Raw genomic sequence first — 25,272 nt, 5'->3', positions numbered from 1 at the left:
CAATTACTTGAAACTGTCTTTACTAACTGATAAAGGACTATTTATTAGGTGCACTGAAAGGAATAATATTAATATACATCATCTGTGCACGAGGTAGGGCCTTAAAAACATCAGCCAATCATTTACGTGATCATCGCGTAAACGATTGGCCCTCTGGCTTGTCAATCACTGCCGTGACGTTCCTTGTGAGAGACGAGCGCGGCTGCACGCTCCAGTAACTTTCCACACTCCACAGGCACCGCATGCGATGTTTTTGTCAGGAGACAGGAGTAACAACTGCAGATTATGAGTTACCTGCGGTGAGTCCGACATAATGAATCCACTAACACGACACAGCGAATGCCGGTGGGAGGCGTTCCTTCGAAGGAAGGGGGTTGTTCTTACGCATGCGCTCATTTCAAAAACAGTCTTTGGTTTCTCAGTCGACGAAAAGATCCTCTGTAGCACCTTTAACAGAATTTCAACTTTTACACGCAGTGCCACTCATCAGTGTCAGTTCCAAAACAGTGGACCAATCAGAAGAATTCAGAGGCGGGGCAAGCCTTTCAAACTTCTGTTTACTGTAGCAAGTTAGTGTGGCAACCATTTTATTTGTTTGTTATTGCATCACGTCTCTAAACTTTTGTTTTGTTTTGTTTTGTTTTTTTGAAAGAAATTAACACTTTTATTCAGCAAGAATGCATTAAAGGTGCCCTAGATTGTTTTTTTACAAGATGTAATATAAGTCTAAGGTGTCCCCTGAATGTGTCTGTGAAGTTTCAGCTCAAAATACCACATTGATTTTTTTTTTTTATAAATTTTTTTAACTGCCTATTTTGGGGCATCATTAACTATGCACTGATTTTTTTCAGCACGACCCCTTTAAGAGATGCGTTTCCTCTGCCCCACGAGCTCTCGACTATACATTGCATTTACAAAGTTCACACAGCTAATATAACCCCCAAATGGATCTTTACAAGATGTTCGTCATGCATGCTGCATGCAAGCTTCAAATTATGTGAGTAAAGTATTTATTTAGATGGTCATGTTTAATTCTGAACGAGTTTGATAGTGCTCCGTGGCTAACGGCTAATGCTACACTGTTGGAGAGATTTATAAAGAATGAAGTTGTGTTTTTGAATTATACAGACTGCAAGTGTTAAAAAATGAAAATAACGACGGCTCTTGTCTCCGTGAATACAGTAAGAAACAATGGTAACTTTGACCACATTTAACAGTACATTAGCAACATGCTAACGAAACATTTAGAAAGACAATTTACAAATATCACTAAAAATATCATGATATCATGGATCATGTCAGTTATTATCACTCCATCTGCCATTTTTCGCTGTTGTTCTTGCTGGCTTACCTTGTCTGTGCACAGATCCAGACGTTAATACTGCCTTTCCTTGTCTAATGCGTCGAATGGGCTGGCATTATGCAAATATTGGGGTCATACATATTAATGATCCCGACTATTACGTAACAGTCGGTGTTATGTTGAGATCCGAGTGTTTTCCGGAAGTCTTTTAAACAAATGAGATTTACATAAGGAGGAGGAAACAATGGAGTTTGAGACTCACTGTATGTCTTTTCCATGTACTGAACTCTTGTTATTCAACTATGCCGAGGTAAATTCAAATTCTGATTCTAGGGCACCTTTAAATAGTTTAAAAGTGACAATGAAGACGTTTATAATATAAAAAAAGCTTTCTATTTCAAATATTTCTATTGCAAATAAGCACAACAGTTTTCAACATTAGCTGTTTCCACTCAAAGTTGCAAATTTAAATTATGAGCAACATTGGAATATCAGATAAAACACTTGCAAATAAAGCAGTGTCCGGATGCTGGTGTTTGGGAACGCAATCATGTGAGACACTTCTGGGAGGTCATTATACCAAATCATTTAGATGACAGACTTTGGCTCAGGCATTTCAGAAAACCAAACCAACATTTGAGATGCTGTACCTAAATGCGCATAAAAATAGGTTGACAGAAGCATAGATATCGATAATAAGAAATGTTTCTTGAGATGCACATCAGCATAAAAGAATGATCATGAAGGATCATGTGACACTGAAGACTGGAGTAATGATTCAGCTTTGCATCACAGGAATAAATTACATTTATATAATATATTACAATAGAAAACTGGAATTTTAAACTGTAATAATATCTCACAATATTACTGTTTTTACTGTATTTTTGATCAAATATATGTAGACTTGGTGAGCAGAAGAGACTTCTTTGAAAACAAAAAATTTTTTACTGACCACAAACTTTTGAACGGTAGTGTATATATTAGTTTTGGGATAAAGATCCATTCATAAGCTCTGTTTATAACAGGTATTAAGATGTGTTTTGGTCGATCACAAGTGGACGCCGCAATTGGAATTGCGCAAACTTATTTTTGTCCATTAGATCAAAAGTTCTGAAAAAAACCCTCCATAAACCCTCCCCTTGAAGAAATCAGGACAGGAGTGGTTGAAAGTGGGCAAAAGAGACGGATTGAAACACCAGGTGTAAACCACATCCACTTGTGATCCGAACGACCAAAACGCATCTTAGTACCAGGTGTAAACAGGAACATAGTGAAGCAACATAAATGCATGATTTTATTTTCATATGTTGTCAAGCTGGTGTTTACCTGCTCTTTGAGCTTGAGAATGAACTTCCCGGCGCCCTTCCATCGGCTCTGAGCCTGGAACACACACTCCTGGTCCTGCAGCACACGCTGACACGCTTTAGCGGAGGATGATTTCTTACCGCCCGCGTCTTTTGTAACCTCCTCCATCAGGACGTAGTCACATGGGTTAGGGTTGCTCAGGATGCTCAGAGAGTACTTGGCTTTGCTCAGAGTCTGCAATAGACCACAGCAGCTTAGCCAATTTGATATCAACATGACAGAGATGAAATCTTCCAGTACTGTTACAGTGATTCTCTGACCTGCTGGATGATGTCCTGGGCTGTGCTGTAACGGGGGGCTTTGATGACAGTGTGCGGCTGCTCAGGAGAAACATCATGAACCTGCACGAAGAACGTGTCCTCCTCTCCACTGCTCACCTCCTCCAAGCCCTCCGTCACTAGATTCTTCTCATTGAAGTTCTGCTATGAGCCACCAGGAGGAGCAACAGATCAAGAGTTAAATCTAAACGAAAGTAATGGGTGTGGATCTTATGAGGTCTGTACAGGTCATTCCTGTTATGAGTTACATTTCCATTATCCTAAAAAATCATCCTCCATTAGATGAAAAAATAAACCACATTTTGAAAGCTGGAAATAATTCTGGGTTTTGTTTTTCAAAATATCATGAGATTTGAATAAGATGAGAATTTTGAATAACCGGAGTGAATGTTGTCATTTCTGTCATGTCCAGGTTTATCATTAACTAAAACCATAAAAAGTATTTTCTTTATTTGGAACAAAAACATTTTCATCTAGTTTCTAAGGCAACATGACTCTTTTTAGTTTAACTTGATATACTAAAATAAAATGAACAGTCCCACTTTATATTAAGTGGCCTTAACTACTATGTACTTACATCAAAAACTAAGTACAATGTACTTATTGGGATCATATTGAATTGCAAAATACCTTTCCTGCTATTGAGGTGGGTTATGGGTAAGGTTAGGGAAAGCTTTGGTGGTATGGGTAGGTTTAAGGGTTGGGGTCAGGTGTAAGGGATGGGTCAACAGTGTAATTATAAATGTAATTACATAAATTAATTACAGATGTAATCACATGCAGGTGTTTTTAAAATATTAGTACAATGTAAAAGCATGTATGAACACAATAAGTGCATTGTATCAAATCATTAATTTAAATGTAAGTATAGAGTAGTTAATGCCACTTAATATAAAGTGGGTCCAAAAAAACGAATAAAAATAGCAAAAAATACAAAACTCAAATTACTAAAATTTTAAAGTAAAATGGAAAAAATACAAACTAATTCAAAATATAAATAATAACTATAATAGTATCTCAAAACTAAAATAACACTTGTCATATCGCTGAGTACTTCTAACACAAAACCTAAAATATTTATTAAAAAAGTGACAGTTTGTTTCTTCAAATTTTCTTTAATCCAATTTTTTCAAACAAAACATATGGCATTTATGGCATGGTACATTGATAACCAATTAGAAGGTTTTTGTTTATCTTGTTAGTCATATCGCTTTAACAGTTCGTAGAATGATTTCTGAAGGATCATGTGACACTCAAGACTGGAGTACATTTTACATTTTAAAATATATTTAAATAGAAAACAAATGCAGCCTTAGTGAGAATTATTGACGTTTTTCAAAAAAATCTTTCCGGTCCCAAACTTTAGTCATCTTTCAAAAGTTGAAATGGTACTGCATAACAGGAATGACCCCTAGAAATCTAATTAATGAAAGCAAGCACAATCTGGGAAAAGAGTTGTTACCTCTTCCTTGGTTTTCAGGCATATTCTGCCCACATATCCTTCCTCTGGCTGCCAGCTGTGAAGAACTTTCAGGAGCCTTTCATCGTTCGCTAGGGGGCGCTGCTGAGGAGCTTTCTTTGACTCACTCTTCTCCTTCGACAGAGGCATTCGCTCTTCCATGAGGAAGTAGTTGAAGGAGGTAGTCGGAAACAACTGGCAAGAGAGAGACTATTTCAGCACGCGTTTATGTGCTACGGAATGAAGAAAATGTGAACTAGACCAGTAAACATTGAAGAGAACACAGTTTGTTCCTAATGAGAGAATGACAATCAATTTCCCAAGAGGAGGACAGTTTGGCAACTGGCTGTACTTCCAGTGTTAATCCGAAACACAATTTCAGAACTCATATAAATCGATTCTCAGGAATTCCAAAAGAACTCTGAATCCCTGATAGCACCACACACAGAGTGCTTACACTCCTTCATCTACAGTAGTTGAGTGTGTCCTCTCACAGAGCCCTCAGACAGGCGTGTGTTAACCTAAACTGGCTCGGTTCAGTTGCGTTGACACTTACAGAGTCCAGAAGCTGTTTGGCCGTGGTGTATTCATCAACGCACATTACGGTGAAGGGTTCAGGGCCTGGAACTCCGTGCACTGTCACTTTGTGCTGCTGAGCGGCGCGTCTTTCCTCCGTGCTGAACAGCTGACAGGAAAAAAGGGAACAGAATTCACTTTTTTTTTTCTTTTTTCACACTCCAAACCTTAAGACACATAGCATGCTATTAAACAAAAGAGCACATTCTTTATATCTTTTCAGAGATATTAAACAACTGCTGACAGTTTACATAAATAAAATGATTCAGTCATATTGTGTATACAGCCAGGGTGTCATGCACCTACTGTATTTTATTTTTTTTGAGTCGACACCAGTGGCGAGAAAAGATGTGACCAAAAAGAAAAAACATTTTAATAACTGTACACAAGTATAACAGTTTCTGCCACTTTTTACCAATGATGTTTATAATAATGTATCAATATACAGATAGATATATTGATGGGTCCAAATCTACTTCACTGAAAAATCAGAAATATTATATATATACACACACACACACTTTTTCTCAGTATTTTTCCATATTTTTGCAGTTTGAATGGGCATGGCACTTTTGTAAACAGTAACATGCCTATGTCTTTATGATTTCCTGTTTTTAATTAAACTAGGCTGCACTCGGATGACAGGGACTGAGGGAGAGGAATGCAGCACATTCCAGAGTTTTAAAAACATTGGAAATATTTGCACAATGTTTTCTCAAACATACTGTCTACTCCCCTGTGGGGCTGAATGGCACGTATAGAGGATTCATTAATGTAAACTGTTTTATTTCTGCTGTCCAGTTCCACCAGTACTACATGTAACACAAGTATGTGTCTGTGATCCTGACAACTGTGTGGTTTATAAGTGGGTTTTGCATGCTGTCTCACCACAGACGCAGGCAGCGGTCCTCCGGTGGGGCTCTCCTCCGTTCTGCGGCTGAAGATGAACAGACTCGAGACCTCCAGAGCCTCGTTGTGCAGGTTCCTCAGCTGCAGGTGTCTGTAGCCTGGAATAATCAACAGAAACCAAATGAAATATACTGGACAAAGGGAAACTTATCTATTGAATTAAGAAACAACAACACAAAAAAAACTATATTTCATTTAATGCAGTAAATGATCAAATGAAGTAATTTGAAGGCCATTATTAGTATGTGATCAATAAGTGATCATCCAACAACTGTTGACAGACAATAAATAAATATTAAAATGTTTTATTATATACTATAATAATTGTATATAATAATACACACACACACACACACACACAGTATAATGTATATCATTCATATTTATATATAAATATATTAATCAACTTTTTTCTACATTGATAATAATAATAATAATAATATTAGCACTGTCAAATGATTGCTTCCAAAATAAAAGTTTGTTTACATAATATATGTGTGTGCTGTGTATATTTATTATGTATATATAAATACACACACATGCATGTATATATATACTTATAATATAAATAACAAATATATAAAACATATAAATATACATGTATATATATGTAAATATTTCTTAAATACATGCATGTGTGTGTATTTATATATACATAATAAATATACACAGCACACACACATATATTACACAAACTTTTATTTTGGATTGTGATTAATCATTTGATAGCACTAAATATGATAATATTAAATGTTTCTTGAGCAGCAAATCAGGATCATGTGACACTGAAGACTGGAGTAATGATGCTGAAAATTCAGCGTTGATCACAGGAATAAATTACAGTTTAAAATGTATTCAAATAGAAAACAGTTATTTTGAATTGTAATAATATTTCACAATATTAAAGTTTACACTGTATTTTTAAATAAAATTTTCTAACTATTTTTGGTCAAATAAATGCAGCCTTGGTGAGCAGAAGATAAACAAAAAAAAAATATATATATATATATTTTAGTGTAGAGTATGTAAAATGTACATTCTGAAGATCACCGTTATCAAACAATAATCAGTCTTCTACCTGGTTTGAGGGTTTTGAGGGGAAGTATCCTCTGAGCGGTGACCTGCGAGCTGTTGTTCTCCACGACAGCAATGCGCAGAAACGCCATATCCTCGAAGTGCACGTGGAACAGGAAATGCTCATTCCACATGGGATTGAGTGTGTTGCGGTGTATGGGCTTGGTACGGAAATGGCAGCTGTCTGCCGGCATACCCAACACCTCCACTTCTACACAGGGACTGCCGTTTGAGTTACCCGGACACACGTTCTGCCCTGAAACAATCTGTGTGCACATGAATTCATTAATGTCTGTTAGATTAGCTGGAGTAGCCAAAAGCAGTTTTAACACTAGTAATATGGGATACTCAGGACTCTTACAGTGACAGTGTAGAGCGTAGGCGTCATGTTCTCCAGGTCTCGGTCCAGAGGGTAAAAGTGCTGATAGAGGGGGCAGCTTCGCTCCCACAGGACCGGAGGCTTCAGTACATAACCACAGTGACCATTAGCCTCAAACAGAGCTGCATTCAGCTGCATTGGCAGGTCTAGAGGAGAATATACCATCCACGTTCAGTTACAGTCTCAAAAATTGGACTGAATTCTTGAAGTCATCTTGTTAGAGTAATGCTCATCAACATCACATCTGAATTATATTTATAGATAGTTGACTGATTTGGTATAGCATATTTCAATTAAATGGTAGCAATAAGAAATTAAAGGATAGATAAACCAAAAATTTAAATTTGTTCATTCAAGATTTATTTACTCACCTTCATGTCGTTTTAAGCCTGTATGCATTTCTTTCTTTAGTGGAAAAAACAAAAGAAGATATTTTGAAGAATGTAGGTAACCAAACTTCACAGTATTTTTTTTCCATAATATGGAAGTCAATGGGGCCCATCAACTGTTTGGTTACCCATATTCTTCAAAATATCTTCTTTTGTGTTCAGCAGAAGAAAGAAATTCATACAGGTTTGGAACAACTTTTTTAAGCCTTAAAGGGATAGTTCACCCCAAAAAAAGTTTTAGGTCAAGTCAGCAGGCACTAAAACCAAAATTCTTCAAAATATAATTTTTTTTTACGTTCAACAAAAGAATGAATGTCATACAAGAATGACAGGAGGGTGAGTAAATGATGATGGAATATTAATTTATGGGTGGAGCATCCCTTTAAAACAAAAATACATTTATGTAGTAAATGTAATATGATTAAAAATGTTTAAAATAAATACTGCTGCTTTCATGGAATACTACAAAATAAATGGTAATAATTAATTATTATTTATTGGTTTACTTCAAATAAAATAGTACGTTTAATTACGGATCTATTTAGAGGTGCGATTTCTGAAAAACGCTTTTGAAAGTGGACTAGTCCGAGCAGAACAACACACTTGTAGCCAATCACCAGTGAGGCTGAGAGACATTACAAAAGAGAAAAGGTCAGAGAGGAATATCACAAGACCCAAGCAGGAAGGCCTAAAAACAGATGCCAAGGTTGCGTTGTTTCTGCTCCATACATGAGTAACATTGGTTTTGCTGTGTTTTGCTTCTGCTATGATAAAGAGAAATCCACTCTTGCATTGTGTTTGTGCATTTTGGGGGCAGAGCAATGAAGGCAAGGGTGTGTTTGAGTTGATTTAAAATATCAACAATGATTCTCAGAAATCGCTTACTGCACCTTTAATGTATATTAGTACACTGGGCTTCCATACTGAAAAAGCCAGATCCATGACGACTTCTGTGAATCAATCAGTCAGAGACGCTTTATAACTATTAATAACCACATAAATAACAAAGTGCAGTAAAGCCATACACATTCTAGCTGCAAATGGTCGCTAATTATCTTTCCTTAAAAGTAAGGTGGATAGCCTGATTGACCTGGTCAATATATCAGTCTATCACTATCATTCACACAGTGCTGTTGAACCTCAGGGTGGTGCAGCTGAGCAGATCACGCTCTTTACCGTCAGTCTGATAGTTGAGGGCGACCAGCTGGATTCCATGCAGCCAGAAGATGAGAGGATTGGGATTGGCAGAGTCGATGCGTGTGGCCGCTGGGTATGTGCGGAGCAGCTGGCAGCTGGTGTGCTGGATGAGCTTCTGGGAGTAGCGACGACATAAACGCTTTGCAGCGTTCTCATTTACAGAGGAGATGTGGTAGCATTTGGGTGTGCGGATGATGGAGCTTAGAGAGGTGCTCGGGCTCAGCGTCAGTGATGTTTGTTCCTCCCAGTTCATACGAATGCCCTCCAGACTGGCTGCAGAGGAACAGAACATTCCAAATCTGAGTTATGGATTTTGACTTCAAGTTGAAACAACTGGCAAGAACCTAAACCTTTCTTTCATAGAAACTGTTTAAAAGTGAAACCAAGCACTATGAGATAGTTAAATAAATATCTTATGCGAGGCTGAGTCACATCCGCAATTTGGCAGAGAGACGAATCACAGCACGGAGTTTAGAGAAGGGGAAAGTCTGAAACTACAAATGTGTCCGTATCACCCCTGAAAACATTACAGCAAGGTTTAGGTTTTGTTTGAGGAATAGTTCGCTTAAAAATGAAAAGAATGCTTGTTGTTCCAAACTTTTATGACTGACTTACTTTCTTCCACAAACACTTTAAACAATGAATACACTGCTCTTTTCCATGCAACACAGTGAGAGAGCAGAGTTATTTCTTGGTTGGCAGTAAATTCTGCTCCACACGAACTTCATCTCTGCATCTGCTCTGAGTTTGTCACTTTAACATGCATTTGGGAACATAACCAACCATCTTCCCGTACTTGTGATAAGAAGCACTTATCAACAAAAGAGAAGATTTAAGGGTTTATGCAGTTTTCTGACAAAATAAAAGTCTGATGGTTTAACCTTTGATTAGATGTACAGCTTAAGACTAGTATTTAAGAATATTAGGTATAATTTTAGAGTTGTAATGTAAAATAAAACAATACTTTTATATTATATATTTTTTAAATATTTATTTTATATTTTACAGTGAAATATAATAATAGTAATATTTCTTTTGTTTTTATTTTGCAATTTTTATATTTTCTTATCTTTTTATTATCTAATAATAACAAATATATATAGGTAAATATCCACCTCATCCAGCACTCTTTTTTGTTTTGGAAACATTTGGCAATTGATTTGCCAAATCTAGCCTCAGTATTTCTGACTCAAAAGAGCTGATAGAAGACTTATGACTTGATTGCTGAAAAATTATCAGGGAAAATGTTTCTAAGGGTGCTATACGGTAATCTTCATTGTCATGCAAGGATTTATTAGTAATATTGTACCGGAGCACAGTGGTATTTCATGCCACTATAAAAAAAAAAAAAAAAAAAGTGTGTAGTGATGTTCCTGGGACATTACATTTATTCATTTAGCAGACGTGACTCGCAAATGAGGAAACACAAGTGTTAGAAATAAAAAGTTTCAATATCGTCTAATTATCCAAAAAATCGGCATATGAGAACCATAAACGTGGTCAATATGACTGAAGCTTGTTATTTTCCATAGTAATTGCATGGAAAAGAGCAACCAGCACATTCTTCTACATTTGTTCTTTTAATGTTCTACGGAAGAACGAAACTCATACAGATTTGAAACAACATGATAAAAGATGCACTTCTAATGGAATGGCTGGAAGTTCACATCAATTTAAGCTTTGAATTTTCAAGAACCACTTGCCCTCCAAAAGTGCTTGTACTCAAAAAAAAAAAAAAAGTACATGCTTGTTTTCTCAGACAGTCAGTCCCTGGAAATATTCTGTAGAAAGGCATTTTTATGTGCTTTCGAGGGACTTTAGTATAATGGAAAACTTGAGAGCCCTTTTCCCATGGGTGCTCTAAGTGGGTGTTCCATTTCCTGCGTGCCCTGTGCACAGTTCCGTGCAAAGCTGAGGCGGCCGTACCTTTCCCTGGAGCTCGGACCAACGTCACGGGCTCCCCGGGGCTTCCGCGAACAGGAGCGCTGCCAAAAATGGATTTCCGGCTTTTTCTGTCTTTTCCCCTTCCAGAGCCTGATGGAGAGAGGGTGGAGAGGCCTAGTTCCCACGCACACAAACACAAACAAACACATATGTAAGGTCACAGTATATGCTCCTCCAGAACTCAAGAGCTTGATACAGTTTGTTTGTTCAAACTCGCCTATGGGACTATTACAGTTTCCAGCAGAGTCAAACACCTGAACCTAATCTACCCACCCTTTTTCACAAATTCAGCAAATTCTACTGCAGTTTACATGAGCCTTGTAGCACAAATATGCAAGAGATGAAGTGTTACTTATTATAAACAAACTGGAGTGTAAATTTGTAGCTAATCAGAATGAAGCTTGAGAGGCTAGATTTGTAAAGTAGCTTTCCCCAAAACAGATTAGTCATTTATCAGGAGATTGCATATACTTCTGAGTCTGCATCAGTTTGTAGTGGACACTTTAGAAGGGAACTGCACATAAATCTTACGTAGTGATGCACCAAAATATATATATTTTTTTTTACTGAAACTGAGTTGTAAATAAACTTTAAATTGCACAAAATCCATTTTTCGATAAGGGTGACAGAGCTTTTTCTCATGTCAGACCCAAACTTGGTCTCCCTCTTTCTGTAAGGTCAGTACAGCCACTACCGAATTTTAAGGCCATGTTAAAAGCACATCTTTTAAAGACTTCTTGGGCATCTTCATGATGGATGTTTGATCGTTACCTTGTCTATGCCTTTGTGTGTTATTCTCTGTATTCCTTTTATCTTTGTGTTTGTATGTTATGTTATTGTTTTTCAGTCATTGTGAAGCACTTTGGGCAACAACTGTTGCATTAAATTACATTTTTATATCAACTTTTTAATGATATAATTATGTACCTACTCCAATTCATTGTTTAAATCTAAACACTCAAAACGTTGGCTGTAATAAAACATATTCAAACATACTATACATTAAATAATGAAGACAACAGGATAAGTTAAAATAGAATGAATATGTAATATTGTGCATATATTTTGCAAAATGCTCCTCTCTAGAGTTATTTTTTCTAGTTAACTATCGAGCTATGGAAACTGAAAGGCTTTCCTGAGGTCGATGTTACGTTACGTGACATTTACAAGCTGTTTCACTGACGTCCTTCACATGTTAAACACTTACTGAGCGATTAAATGAGACACGATACATTTCAGTAAGTTCTACCATTTCTTTCAGAAAATCTTCTGATGTTTCGTGCTATAATTCTATACCGACTTTGTTTCAATAGTACAAAAATTATTATGATTTTTGAATGGGAGGCACACTACAAATAATGTTTAGAGAAGTTTTGTTCACGCATCAGCTGAAAAGAGCAGACTAAAAGATCTTGGTTCATCTAAATGAAGGTTGATTTAAAATTACAAATCAATATCGTCAACGCAGCCCTAGCGTTACACAACTGACATATTTGCCTGTTGTAGTTTATCCACATGGAGCACATAAAATAGACACTGACAATCAAAACACGCAACCGAAGAAGCGCTAATTAAATGTCACAGTTTTGCTCAATGATTTCATCCCTCCAAAACTCTTTTGAAAATTCATTTTCAGACAAATTCTTAGGTGCATCACATCTTGTGTTTCGCAGAGGCTGACAGAACTATAAACTTTCTTTTATGTGGTCGTGTAATAATTAGATGAGATGGAAACCTGGGAATTTGATAGCCTGACAGTAGATGACCAGATCAGAGAGTTCTTGAGCGATCTGTCTGCTCTCCTTCTCATTCTGGGGCAGGTAGAACTCCTCTCCTAATTCCATGTCGAACATCTGCAAGGGCACACAAGTACAACCATCACAGATCATGTCTGTATTCAGGTTCAAAGGAACACAAAGCTTCATCGTTACTGTTCTGTCTGACCTTTCCTTTGCTTCCCGCTTTCTTAAACCGCTTCGGCATCTCATCATTGGACTCGTATTGAAGTTTCTCAGTGGATGACTTGCCTTCTGGTTTGTCGTCCAGAATATTGTCTGCAGAAAAGAAAAAGATTAAGAAACATCCCTACATAAAGAATTTTCTGTTCCAGCCAAAACAAGTGATTAAAAACATTAAGAAATGAAAACAATTTTGTCTGAATAAGAAATAAAAACTTTGCAAAGCACATAAAGGTGAAGCAGTCATATTTGAAAGAAGCCAAAAAAAGACTGACATCAATAGTGTAGCCTGATACGCAAGTATGTATATACTTCTTAAAGAGATAGTTCACCCAAAATTACATTTACTTTCAAACCTGTATGATGTTCTTTCTTCTGCTGATCACAATAGAAGATATTTTTTGAAGAATGTTTTTAACCAAACCATTGACATTGCAAGGACAAAAAATAAACGGAGACATTCGTCAAAATATGTCAAAAGTTGTGCAGAATTGGAAAAACATGAGTGAGAGTAAATGATGACAATTTGCATTTTTGGGTTAACGATCCCTTTTAAATCAGCATGAAATGGAAATTGACATTTTTTCTTCTCTATTGTAATGTATATTCAAGTGAAACGGATTCTCAAACAAGAAAAAAATTTGTCCATTGGGAATTGATTGGATCGTTGGATCATTGTTGCTTGATAACTTCTGTGATTTTGTGTGAGTGACAGGTTGTCCCGCCCCCCACCAGTGAACATCATCAGAGAAGAGAATGAGGGCAATCATGAATTAAAAAAAAAATAATGATGTCCACGGATAAATCATTTATAATAAACACTGCATTATTCCATAACGAAAAGAAGAATTGCCAATTTTGATTTTATGGTGACTTACAGATTTTGGTCATGATTGGCAAAACTGAAAAAAGGTCATCACAGGACCATTCATTCTGCAGATGTGCAACACACAGACACTGTCAGATCTTTATTAGAGGCCAAGATTAATCACAAAGACAATTAATTGGTCAGTAGTTGATGTCACACAAAGCAATCAAAAATTAGCATTTTACCTTATGACAAAACAAATCTGGAACAATTTTTTAAAATTTAACTCCGATGGTAAAATCATGGTGTACCCGGCTTAAGAAAGCAGGTTGAGTAAATGCCCAGAATTCCCCTGACTGCACAGACTCATAGCGGAGTCTCTGGGGAAGGCCATTTGGGAAAGAACAAAGTCTCTTTAACAGAGAGCAGCGCAGGGCATGAGAAACCAGATGGCTTTGTTTTTCCCCCACCGATGAGCCAGTGCCGCAAGCAAGGTCGAGCCATTTTCAAAACATCAACGATGTGGAAGAAACGAACGTGGTGAAAGTGATTTTGGGTTGTTTTGTTTATATATTGTACCACCCATCTTTATACTCAAAAAATGATTTATTCATGGCAGAGCAGACAGCACACACCCGAAGGATCTCAGACACAAGCACCATTATTCTGCTTTGATTTCCTGAGTGCAAGCAATCGCAGCAGAGTCAACACACTGGCAGCTTACAGCAGTGAGAGCGACACACAACATCATGGCACACATTTATGGGCTGTTGACATGAAATTTTTACTGTCTTCAATGAAAAAAGCCAATCATTTTCACTTAAATTTCTATTTGGCTGGACAGCAAAAAAAATGTGTCCAGTTTTTTATCAAGTGTAGAAATTGTACTGTGGTGACCAGTGTATTGATATAATATTTGGGGGTCTCCCAGTTTTAACATTACTGGTCTTGAATTTAAATACCTTACAAACATGAGAAAAACCTTTTCTTATATAAATGCATATTTGCAATTTCATGCTTTAAGTTTAAACAATATCTAAAACCATGTCTGTTTGTCAACCACCCACATATGCTCACACACAGTACATTTACCTTCCTGGCCATAAGAGGCTGTGGAAGCATTGAGGACATCAGCTACGAAAAAGGAGAAAAAAAAGAGTGAAGAGAATGAAAGAAAGAGGGGGGCGGGGGAATGGAAAAAGGTCAGCATGCTACAGAGTGAAGGTGTCATCGTGAGAACAGTAAAAGTTTGTGAGAGGGTTAGTGAACTGAACAGAAAATTCCGCTAAATATTCCAATAATCGCGATGGATTGGAGTTAAAATAAAGGACATGTTGACATGTCTGCTTACCATCAGACAGTGACTCATAATCATAGTCATACTCGTCTTCCTCCTCTTCTTCTTCGTCATTGTTTCCCAGGGACGTTCCGCTGACTGTGCCGTTGTTGGCCTGGGCCTGCATGTGAGCCAGTTGATGTGCCTTTTGAAACAGAGGAAAAGCTCAGACACTTTTCAAATAACCCTTCTTGATTTGTTAGATGGATGCTTCAAGGACTCAATCAAATTTGTTGATACTAAAAATGTTTAACAGTTAGTTGGGAGATCACATTAAAGCTGTGCAGATATCTGCAGAAATGAAGTGTCTGTCATTCACACATTCCACTCCATTTGCATTTGTTTCTTAAATATTTTGACTAATTTGGTTGTGCTTTAGTGTAGTACTTCCAGCTCAGTTAACGACATTTTAATGTTTAAATGCATTCTGCAGATGTTCCTCCAAAAACAGTGCAGAGTCAAATTTATTTGTTTAACACTTTTCACACTATGCATTGTTTCAAAGCATTGAAATGCCTTAATGTCTTTACATAGAGCAATATTAGGGCAAGACATTTATCTTAAGCTAGTCTCAGATCACATTTGATTCATATTAGTGATGCACTGAAATTTATATATATATAGTGGTTTCAGACTAACTCTTGATATAGATTTCAATATATCTTAATTCTGATGAACCGTTATTGATTCTTAAATCTCAAGAACAACCTTTTAGTCTATGCTGTTTCCTGTTAATGTGTAAACAAAGCTTCACTAAACATTATTTGTAGCATGCCTGCCATCCAATAATTGCAATAAGCTTTGGGCTTTGTTGCTTTTGATATGAAACAAAGTCTCGGCTTTTAAAGGTGCCCTAGAATCAAAAATTAAATCTATCTTGCCATAGTTGCATAACAAGAGTTCAGTACATGGAAATGACATACAGTGAGTCTCAAACACCTTTGTTTCCTCCTGATATAAATCTCATTTATTTAAAAGACCTCCGAAGAACAGGCGAATCTCAACATAACACCGACTGTTACGTAACAGTCGGGATCATTAATCCGTACGCCCCCAATATTTGCATATGCCAGCCCATGATCAAGGCATTACACAAGGGCAGCCAGTATTAACGTCTGGAGCAGCACAGCTGAATCATCAGACTAGGTAAGCAAGCAAGAACAACAGCGAAAAATGGCAGATGGAGCAATAATAACTGACATGATCCATGATAACATGATATTTTTAGTGATATTTGTAAACTGTCTTTCTAAATGTTTTGTTAGCATGTTGCTAATGTACTGTTAAATGTGGTTAAAGTTACCATCGTTTCTTACTGTATTCACGGAGACGAGAGCCGTCACTATTTTCATTATTAAACACTTGCAGTCTGTATAATGCATAAACACAACTTCATTCTTTATAAATCTCTCCAACAGTGTAGCATTAGCCGTTAGCCACGGAACATAGCCTCAAACTCATTCAGAATCAAATGTAAACATCCAAATAAATACAATACTCACATGATCTGATGTATGCATGCAGCATGCATGACGAACACTTTGTAAAGATCCATTTTGAGGGTTATATTAGCTGTGTGAACTTTGTTTATGCTGTTAAAGGCAAGCGCGAGCTCCGTGGGCAGGGGAGCGCCAGATTTAAAGGGGCCGCGCGCTGAATCGGTGCATAGTTAATGATGCCCCAAAATAGGCAGTTAAAAAAATGAATTAAAAAAAATCTATAGGGTATTTTGAGCTGAAACTTCACAGACACATTCAGGGGACACCTTAGACTTATATTACATCTTGTAAAAAAACGTTTGATGGCAACTTTAAATTCTGTCAACTTTATCATGAAATAAAAACAATAAATGTCATTTTGATGCTCTACAATGTGGCGTGACAGATCGCTTTAGCTGCCTCAGTTCAATTCGGTGCATCACTAATTCATATTGCACACAAAAAAATGGCAAGTGCTTGCCAAACTGGGCAGTTTCAATTTGAGTGTATGGCTGCTGTGATTCATTCAGATGATAATTTGTAGAAGGATAGCTGGCAAGTCGTCTAAAAATCAAATAATCTTGAGATCAGTTCTGTGTTGCCCCCTCTCATCTACCTTTTGTTTGAGAATGTCAACTGGAGCCTGGTGAGCTTTCAGCTTCTTATTTTTGAGGAGGATCTTCCCTCTGAGCTGCAGAGGAGATGGAAGCAAAGGCTCATCTGCAAAATCACTCTCAAACAGGAACTTGGTCACCAGCTTCTCTCCGAACACCGTCTGAAGAGCAAAACATGAACAATGTTCATCTTTCACTGGACACAGACTCATAAAATAGAGAACATCTAAAGGAATCGGAGCATTCTGATATAGTGTAAAAATGCAGACAGTTACCTTAAAAATCTCAGCCATTTTGCGTTGCTGTGGTAAAGAGCAGTGGTTTTCAATGGACAGAATCACAGGCATCTCTGAGTTCACAAACGCTGCACGATTGATGGCCTCGACAACATCCTACAGACCACAAGAGCAGTTCAAGTCAACAGAAAACATACATAAAATCAACAGAAGTCTCTTCTTGATTTCTAAACAGACCTTGAAAGGAATCTTAGTAGTGAGAGTATGTCCATGGTAAATAACAGGCATGCCGTCGTCCCCATCCCAGCAGTCCAACTCAACGCTACGACAGCCCTGCAACAAAACCTGTGACAGAAGCTATAAGTCAAACTCAAACTCATGCAGACATCATTTACATGCTGTTTTTTTCTGTGTTATTTACATAGCTACATTCACATGCAGGTAACATCTACAGTACGGCATGTGAAGCAGCGATCATCAAATATATTTATGGACTGCATTGTGAATTGTTTTTCACCTTGGATCAGGTTCAGGATAAACAGAGAAGTTCGGCTGAAGATGTACCTGGCTGTAAAGCTCCACTGAAGATTCTCCCTTCAGCTGATGGCCCGTGAGGTATGTGTTATGAGAGGACTCGATGTAATAGTACGAGAGCGGATACTGGAGCTCATCCAGGTTCACTTGAGACTCTTCGTTTTTAGAGGCAAAGTTGTCCTTGTCCATTAGAAACCTTCGAGAGGCAGATTAATTTTTAGTCATGTAGCAGAGATTATATGAATATAGCATATTATCCAAATCTGCCAAAGTATTGTGTTTCTGAAACTTCTGGTCCACATTATTTTGTCAAATGTGTTTAATAAATTCAAACCTGGCAAATCCTTCAAACGACATCCACCCCATCTGACGCATGTTTGAAGAAGGCTCAAATTTCTAAAGAAACAAAAAAACAAATTAAATGTTATTACATTGGCATGCATATCATTAGATGTCCCATAGTGATTTATGAGCTGGTGAGTTGCTAATATAGAACTGTCAGTCAACGACTCTTATTCTTAATAAAGGAAGAATCAATTGTCCATGTTGTTAACAGTACATGATGACCCACCACTGAGAACTTTAAAACCGCGCCAGACCCTTCTGACAAAAGTTTAAAACAATTTTCTTTTCTGACAATAAGTTTTCACATAAATAAGGAAAATCCTGTCAAGACACAGTTTGAATGTTGGCTTGAAAATGTCTTTTCAAGGTTTAAAACAGCTTAAAAAGTTTTGAAGTTTGAAGGTTAGACACACAAGACAGATACATTGACAGAGCCAAGTTTGCTGCACATAGCTTGAAACGAGAAAAATTATTTAATATATTTTTCCCGTAATCGTCTTATTTATTAAAAAAAAAAAGGCATGTTCTTAATGACATCCAGAAAGTGATCTTTTTGTGATAAAACAACAGCACAAATGAACAAGCATTAGCAGTGGCTTTGATGAATGCAGTAAAGTTTTATGGTATTAGCTGGTTTGCATCACTTTAAAACATCCAACGCTGTTATATAAAATTACATAAACAAGCACAACAATATAAACATTTCAAAAGATGGTAAAAAAGTAAACTTTAGATCTTTATTTAAATCCAAATTCAAAGTTTAAGTGCCGAATTTACTCAAAAAACATTTCTTAAAATCTGTAAATTACAACACAACCATATTAATGTGCTCCATAACAGGAATGACCTTTGTCAATTTCAAAAGTAACATGCATAGGTCAGATCAGTAAAGTTTATAAAACTTTGGCATTCAGGGAGTTCTTCTACAAACCTGTATGATGCTGAGGATCTCATCATAGCTCAGATGTTCTCCCTGACAGTTGACCAAGAAGTCATTGAGCTGAGAGATGGCCAATCCCAGCACACCCAGCGATGAATTCTCCACTCCAGTGCCATTGGTCACAATGCTAGCAGCTGCAATGGCATCTGAAATCTGCTTCTGGTTTTCAGACATTTGCTGCCGCGTGCGGATAAAAAGACCCAGGTCAGAGCCGTTGCGAGTTAGGAGATCTGTGAAGAGATCAGCTTTGTAAAACCATCCTACCTCATCAGTTACAAAATCAAGTTTAAAAATGACTATTATTCACACATGCCCACCAAGATCTGGTTGTAGACCCGTAAGTTTGTCGTCAATCCTCAGTGTGGTGTAGAGAGGAACAGAATCAGGACCCGAACGACTACATGGCACGGCGTAGGTGTCGAACAGTTCCTTCAGATCCTTGCGACTGCGAATGCTGGACACACAGGAAACTTTCAACAATCACCCAGATTCAAAACTCAAGCTATGTATTTGGTTAGAAGGAAAGGTGTGTTCTACCTAAAAGACTTGAAGAGCTCGACAAATTCAACAAAGCTCATGATGCTGTCAGAGATCATGAGTTCCTGGAAGCCCCTGAAGCAACCTTTCCCTCGTCCATGCCAGCTCCGACTGCTCCAGGCCCTGAGACCAGCAAACACAGTCAGCTCTGAAGCAAAACAGCCTTTACTACAAGTAATACAATTTATTCTTCACCATGCACAGATGCACTCATGTCACTGAAACATCTGTGAAAGACTGCATCAATTTAACATAAGCTTAAACATGTATGCGTATGATGTGAGAACCAATGAAATCTTGTACAGTTACATCTGAAAGCATCTTAAAAAGAACAAGATTTTGTGAGGCCTGTTCTGGGAATGCACTGAATTTGTATTTTCTGCCTTACCCTGGCTGACTTTTGGAGTTGCTGGGGAGAATGGGGGAGGAATGGGGGCGTGTAGGGGTGGAGATGTTTGTGCTAAAGGAGCCAGACGAAGAGGAGGAAGAGGACAAGGAGGATCCAGGAGACTGGCCTTTGCTGTAGGATAAGGAAAAAGGTCCAGGGTGGCCAGAAGTACTGCAGTCCTCTATGGAAACATTTAAACATGCAACAATGTACCTGATCTCTGAAGACATTCACATCACAAAACCAATCATTTATACTCTCAAGAATCTAAAACAGTTGAAATACCATCCTCAACATTCTTCTACAATTGTGTTCTACCAGAGTCCAATTAGCTGTCAACAAAGTGTTCAGTAACCCTTACCAGTCTCTTCCTGCTCAACACTTTCCAAAGGGTCAGACTCTCTCCTCCCTAAAGTCTCCTTACAGCTCCTGGTCTTGCGTGAGATCATCTCATCATCTGTTCCATCACCACTGTCCCCCTGTGAACAGGATGGTGCATTAGCCAAGTGACATAGCCAAGCCAGGACAGCCTTTGTTGGCTCACAATCTTTCTCTTCTTACCCTGACTAAGGTTTTCTTCTTCTTTTTGACATTGGAGTTGATGCCCAGCGGACTGTTTTTCTGGACTGAGTTCTTCTCTGCACTCTTGCTGGCGGATCCAGGGCCACTAGCACCCATATTCCAGCGTCTACCACCAAACAGTTCAATAGCATGGGCCAGTGTGGGTCCCTCAAATCTACCGTCCTCCTAGAAAAAGAAGTTTTACAGCAATGTAAAGGCCATCGTCAATAAAAATGGATAACAACAATGAATGTAATTTAGCTTTCAAAAATGAAAGCTGTGCCTTGCTGACCTAAGTGTGTTGTGGGAACTTCAATATAGAGTAATTCAACACCGAGGAGAACACAACATATGTGCAAAAATCTTTATCTAAAGGCAGCCTATGGCAGTTTAAACTGGTTCGGCTGATCCATCAGCATGGCCAAACTGGTGTTCAACTGGTTTAGCTGGTCAACCAGGTGATCTGCCAGCCTGTTCAGCTGACAAGTGCCCTAAACCCTTCTAAAACTATCAAACCAGACCAGCATGACCAGTGGAAAAACAGCAGGCTTTTTTATAGTATAATATGAGTGAGCATAATATGAACTAATATCATTCTGCTATCTGTAATGTTTTTAAGTAACATTCAATCATTTTAAAAACATTAGCAAATTCTTCCTAAAAAATAAAAATAAAAAATATACAAAAAATCATCCAGAGTGTTGCACTATTTCAATTCTAAACAGAAACTTGGAATGATTGGTCTATTTGTATTGTGTTCTCACTTGGATTAATTGCATCTGCTAAATGAATAGATGTAGATTTACCTGGTATAAACTAACATACTGCTTTCGCAGCCATTGCAGTCTCTGGTCAGGAAATTTCCTGATCTTCCTGATGGCACTGAGTAGCTCCTGGAGGCCCTTGTGCAGCATGCGGGCCGTATGCTTGGGGGCCACAAAATGCAGGAGCCTGTTGTCTGTGGTATTAAGTCCATATAGCAGTGTGACACCATTTTCGCCAGGGTTCATGTTACACAGTTTGTGCTGCAGGCACACAAAATTAACATCCACTCCAGGGTGACCCATAAACACAGCCTTCACCACATTAAGGTCCAGGAGTCCGTCAGACAGTCCGCAGTGCACAGGTTGGCCCAGGGGTAAGTGGTCTGGGGATGGTGGATGTCCCATGAAGCCTCTGGCTCTTCCACCTGGGCCATAGCTACTGTGGGGCTTGGACCAGGTGAGGAAGCAGTTATCAGGCTGTAGGCGAAGGACGCAACGGGCGGTGAGACGGGTCTCGGGGTCGTAGTGGATGATGGTTGCTCCCTGGAGCAGGAACTGGTGGATATCTGGCTGAAGTGAGAGCACGTACCAAGGGATGAGCTCCGTACCATGACTAAAGGGTCCATTCACCTCTTCTGTGGTCTGGAGGTCTATGTCCTTAGCCACCTCAAATGGGTCCCCTTCAGAGTCTGAGAGTTCCCCTACTAAAAACCTGAAATAAAAATGACATGAAGCAGGTGAAGCAGACATAAAGCATCAAGTGACTGAATAAACAGAACTCTGACTGGAAAACTTCTCACTTTCTTGGAAGAGGTCATGCCATATTAGTCTTGTAAAAAGGAGCTGACAGGAGCATACAATATTGAAGAGCACTGTCAACCCATGACACAAATTTTGGGGCCGTTATGTAATATAATGCAATTGCTTTAATTTGTGTACTGTGGCAGGGCTAGCATCTTGATCTTAAAGGTGGTTGTGGTTTGGGTCTTATTTACTCTGTCTTGGTCTGGATATGGGTTTTGGTTTGTGGTCTCAGGCAAGACTGTAGTCTATTTCCAAAGAGTATTAAAGGTGATAATTACCACAACCACAGGTTTGTACTTGTATCTGCACCATTACAGATGTTTCACAAGAATCCCATGTCTTTTAATGGCTACTTAGCCTGAGTGTTCTGAATGAATGCTGCAGTATATTCTTTCTAATTAAATTGGACAGTCTGGATCTTGGACCAACAGTTCTTGGCTTGGGTCTTGGGATAAGGACTTGACCTGGATCTGGGCCTTAAAGAGTCTAGTCTTGATTTGATTCTAGGACTGGATCTGGGCCTTGAGGAGTCTAGTCTTGATTTGGCTCTAGGACTTTGTTATTACTCTGGGTTTTCTCAGCTTGGCATTTGTCTGGGTCTTAGTAGGTGTGGTATTGGTCTATACCTAAGAATTGTGGTTTTGGTCTGTGTCTTAGGTAATTGGGGATTGGCCTTGGACTTTGAGAACATGGTCTTGACTTGAACTTTGCATTGTGGTTTCAGAGGCAGGAAATGCATGCATTTCTAAGTGCAAAAACACCAAGCCCATGCATCTGAAACACTACATGTCACTTAGAGACCAATCCAGTTAGTGCAATCATTGAAATACAACTATCTGGCAACTTACAGGACACGCTCTGACCCAGGTACTTTCCTTGAGAGTGGATAGTAAGGAGAATGGAAGAAAGAAAAAGAAGGAAGAAGTTTGAGAAAGTGCATGGCTTCACACGGGCAAATATAGGGATGGATATGTACCCAAACACAACATGCTCAACTTTGATACATTTGTGGTACAAAGTCAGTCCTGTGACTGGAACAGTTCTTGGGGGAGACGTAAAAAAAATAAAGAAGTATATCAAAGACTGATTGCTCAAGATTCAGTCTCTTGAAAGATGAAAACGCTAGCAGGTTTACAACACAGGCTATGAGATTCTCCAGAGACACAGTATTAACAACCGATACGTGCACCTTCCTCCAGATGACAAAACTACCTCAGCGTTGAAGACAAACAGAACCAAAAACTCACTGCTTTCTATCTTCTAAGGAAATTTGGGATATGTAATGCTGCTCTGTACATAGGTCCACATGCATCAATACTATCATGACAACAACATGTTCCACAGAGAAACATTTCAGCCAAATGGCAGGATTTGGAGTCACATTGTAACGTGACAAGATGTTTAAAGGCTCAGAATAAACCCCAAGCACTTACAGTAGTTCCTTCACTCTCTTTTAAAAATTTTCTCAAGGTTGTCAAGGAATGTGATTTAGTAGTTAACTGTAGACACTGAATGATGTGTTTTATGGTGTGAATAGAATTTTACAGCAATCCAGCCATAACCTTCATCAAAACATCAAGTGCCCATTCAAGTGCCACATACTGTACATTGAAAGTCTTTTTATCAGATATGCTTTAGTTAAGTTAAAGGGATAGTTCACCCAAAAATGCCCTCTTCAAGCCATCCTAGGTGTATATGACAATCTTCTTTCAGCAGAACACAATCAGAGATATATTTAAAAATATCCTTAGTCCTCCAAGGTTTATAATGGTTGTGAATGGCTGCCCAGAATTCTAAAACATTATAAAATAAAATAACGAACTTCCGGCGTAACGGACATACGCATTCGGCTTGCGTCCAAAAAGCATTAACTTCAGCAACGTAGTACACAATGCCATGAAGTTCTACTTCTACACAATGACACGACGTACTATACGTTATAGCATAGGACATAATGTAGAACGTCATGGTATTGTGTACTACGTCACGGTTTACGTAAGTTAATACTTATTGGACGTTCGTCGAATGTATGGCTGTCGTATCGAAAGCTTGTTATTTTACTTTATAAGGTTTAAAATAAGGATATTTGTCTGGAGTCGTATGGATTAATTTTTTATAGATGGATGCATTTTTTTTTTTTTTGTCTTCAAAATCTGGGCAGCTATTCACAAAAATTATAAACCTTGGAGGACTAAGGATATTTTTAAATATATCTCCGATTGTGTTTGTCTGAGAGATAATAGTCATATACACCTAGGATGGCTTGAGGGTGAGTAAATCATGGGATAATTTAATTTTTTTGGTGAACTATTCCTTTAAAATGAGGGTTTTGAAAAATATGAAAAGGAATTTTTCCCTTTCTGTTGCTTTTGGGTTTAGGATTCTGTGTGTTCTTGTGTTGACAACAATATTAGAGTTGCTACAAAGTAATTTTCATTACAGTTCAGTTGATTGACTCAAGCCTTTAAACATAAATGTGTCAATGAGCAACAATCGCAGATGTCAAATCACATACATTTAGCAGTTCCTCCAACAGTCAAGCAACTTCCATTGAGATTCATGGGAATGCTAGTCATTAAAGATCTCACTGGTTGTGTAAGTGTAAAGAAATAGCCAAAACCTCTATGCAGAGTGCATGTTAAAGGTATTAAAACAAACTGTGCATGCCTCAGCATATAAGAATTAGACTAAACACATCATATATTTGCAAACAGGGTCCAAATTTAAACTCACTGGTTTCTGCTCTTGTCTTTGAAGGAATTTTTAGGGGAAACTGTGATCTCTCGTTTCTCCTCAGGCTCCTCGGCCTCCAAGCTTCGGTTGCAACTGCGAATTGTCTGCAGAATGTTACTGACAGTCGCCTCCTTGTCTGAGCTGTGGAGCCCATCGCTCCCAACCCTCTGCAGGAAGTGCTGCTGGCCGTTGTATTCGGTGACAAACTGTGGAAGGTAAAGAGCACCTCACCACAGAGATTCCACACAAAAGAAAATAACCACAATTATGGACAATATGAGTAGATTTGTGGGCTTTAAAAAGCTTTCATGGGTGATTCAATAGTCACTAGAGTGACAAAATGTCTTTTTCCCAGCTGAA

At 38.2% G+C, this 25,272-nt stretch overlaps 1 protein-coding gene across 8 annotated transcripts in view; it reads right to left on the bottom strand.

Moving 5' to 3' along the window:
* The window catches only part of plce1 (phospholipase C, epsilon 1), a 96,881-nt gene that overhangs the window by 2,683 nt on the left and 68,926 nt on the right, over nt 1–25,272 (bottom strand). For 3 of the 8 annotated variants that reach the window (XM_067370111.1, XM_067370112.1, XM_067370118.1), the window contains 27 exons: nt 24,913–25,118; nt 23,028–23,054; nt 21,418–22,087; nt 20,612–20,797; nt 20,412–20,529; nt 20,051–20,231; nt 19,663–19,785; nt 19,443–19,579; nt 19,117–19,355; nt 18,175–18,236; nt 17,871–18,036; nt 17,544–17,651; nt 17,346–17,462; nt 17,073–17,231; nt 14,994–15,123; nt 14,735–14,776; nt 12,821–12,930; nt 12,612–12,729; nt 10,859–10,990; nt 8,912–9,205; nt 7,329–7,492; nt 6,972–7,233; nt 5,873–5,991; nt 4,965–5,093; nt 4,412–4,603; nt 2,932–3,093; nt 2,633–2,845 (listed from right to left, as the gene is read on the bottom strand). In XM_067370111.1, the coding sequence (XP_067226212.1) occupies nt 2,633–2,845; nt 2,932–3,093; nt 4,412–4,603; nt 4,965–5,093; nt 5,873–5,991; nt 6,972–7,233; nt 7,329–7,492; nt 8,912–9,205; nt 10,859–10,990; nt 12,612–12,729; nt 12,821–12,930; nt 14,735–14,776; nt 14,994–15,123; nt 17,073–17,231; nt 17,346–17,462; nt 17,544–17,651; nt 17,871–18,036; nt 18,175–18,236; nt 19,117–19,355; nt 19,443–19,579; nt 19,663–19,785; nt 20,051–20,231; nt 20,412–20,529; nt 20,612–20,797; nt 21,418–22,087; nt 23,028–23,054; nt 24,913–25,118 (4,566 nt within the window). The remainder of the gene's footprint in view (nt 1–2,632; nt 2,846–2,931; nt 3,094–4,411; nt 4,604–4,964; nt 5,094–5,872; nt 5,992–6,971; nt 7,234–7,328; nt 7,493–8,911; nt 9,206–10,858; nt 10,991–12,611; nt 12,730–12,820; nt 12,931–14,734; nt 14,777–14,993; nt 15,124–17,072; nt 17,232–17,345; nt 17,463–17,543; nt 17,652–17,870; nt 18,037–18,174; nt 18,237–19,116; nt 19,356–19,442; nt 19,580–19,662; nt 19,786–20,050; nt 20,232–20,411; nt 20,530–20,611; nt 20,798–21,417; nt 22,088–23,027; nt 23,055–24,912; nt 25,119–25,272) is intronic. The other 5 variants (XM_067370114.1, XM_067370117.1, XM_067370115.1 and 2 more) reach the window with 5 other exon arrangements.

The sequence above is a fragment of the Chanodichthys erythropterus genome, chromosome 19, assembly GCF_024489055.1.
Source record: "Chanodichthys erythropterus isolate Z2021 chromosome 19, ASM2448905v1, whole genome shotgun sequence".
Lineage (NCBI taxonomy): Eukaryota > Metazoa > Chordata > Actinopteri > Cypriniformes > Xenocyprididae > Chanodichthys > Chanodichthys erythropterus.
This window is presented reverse-complemented; position numbering and strand designations above follow the sequence as displayed.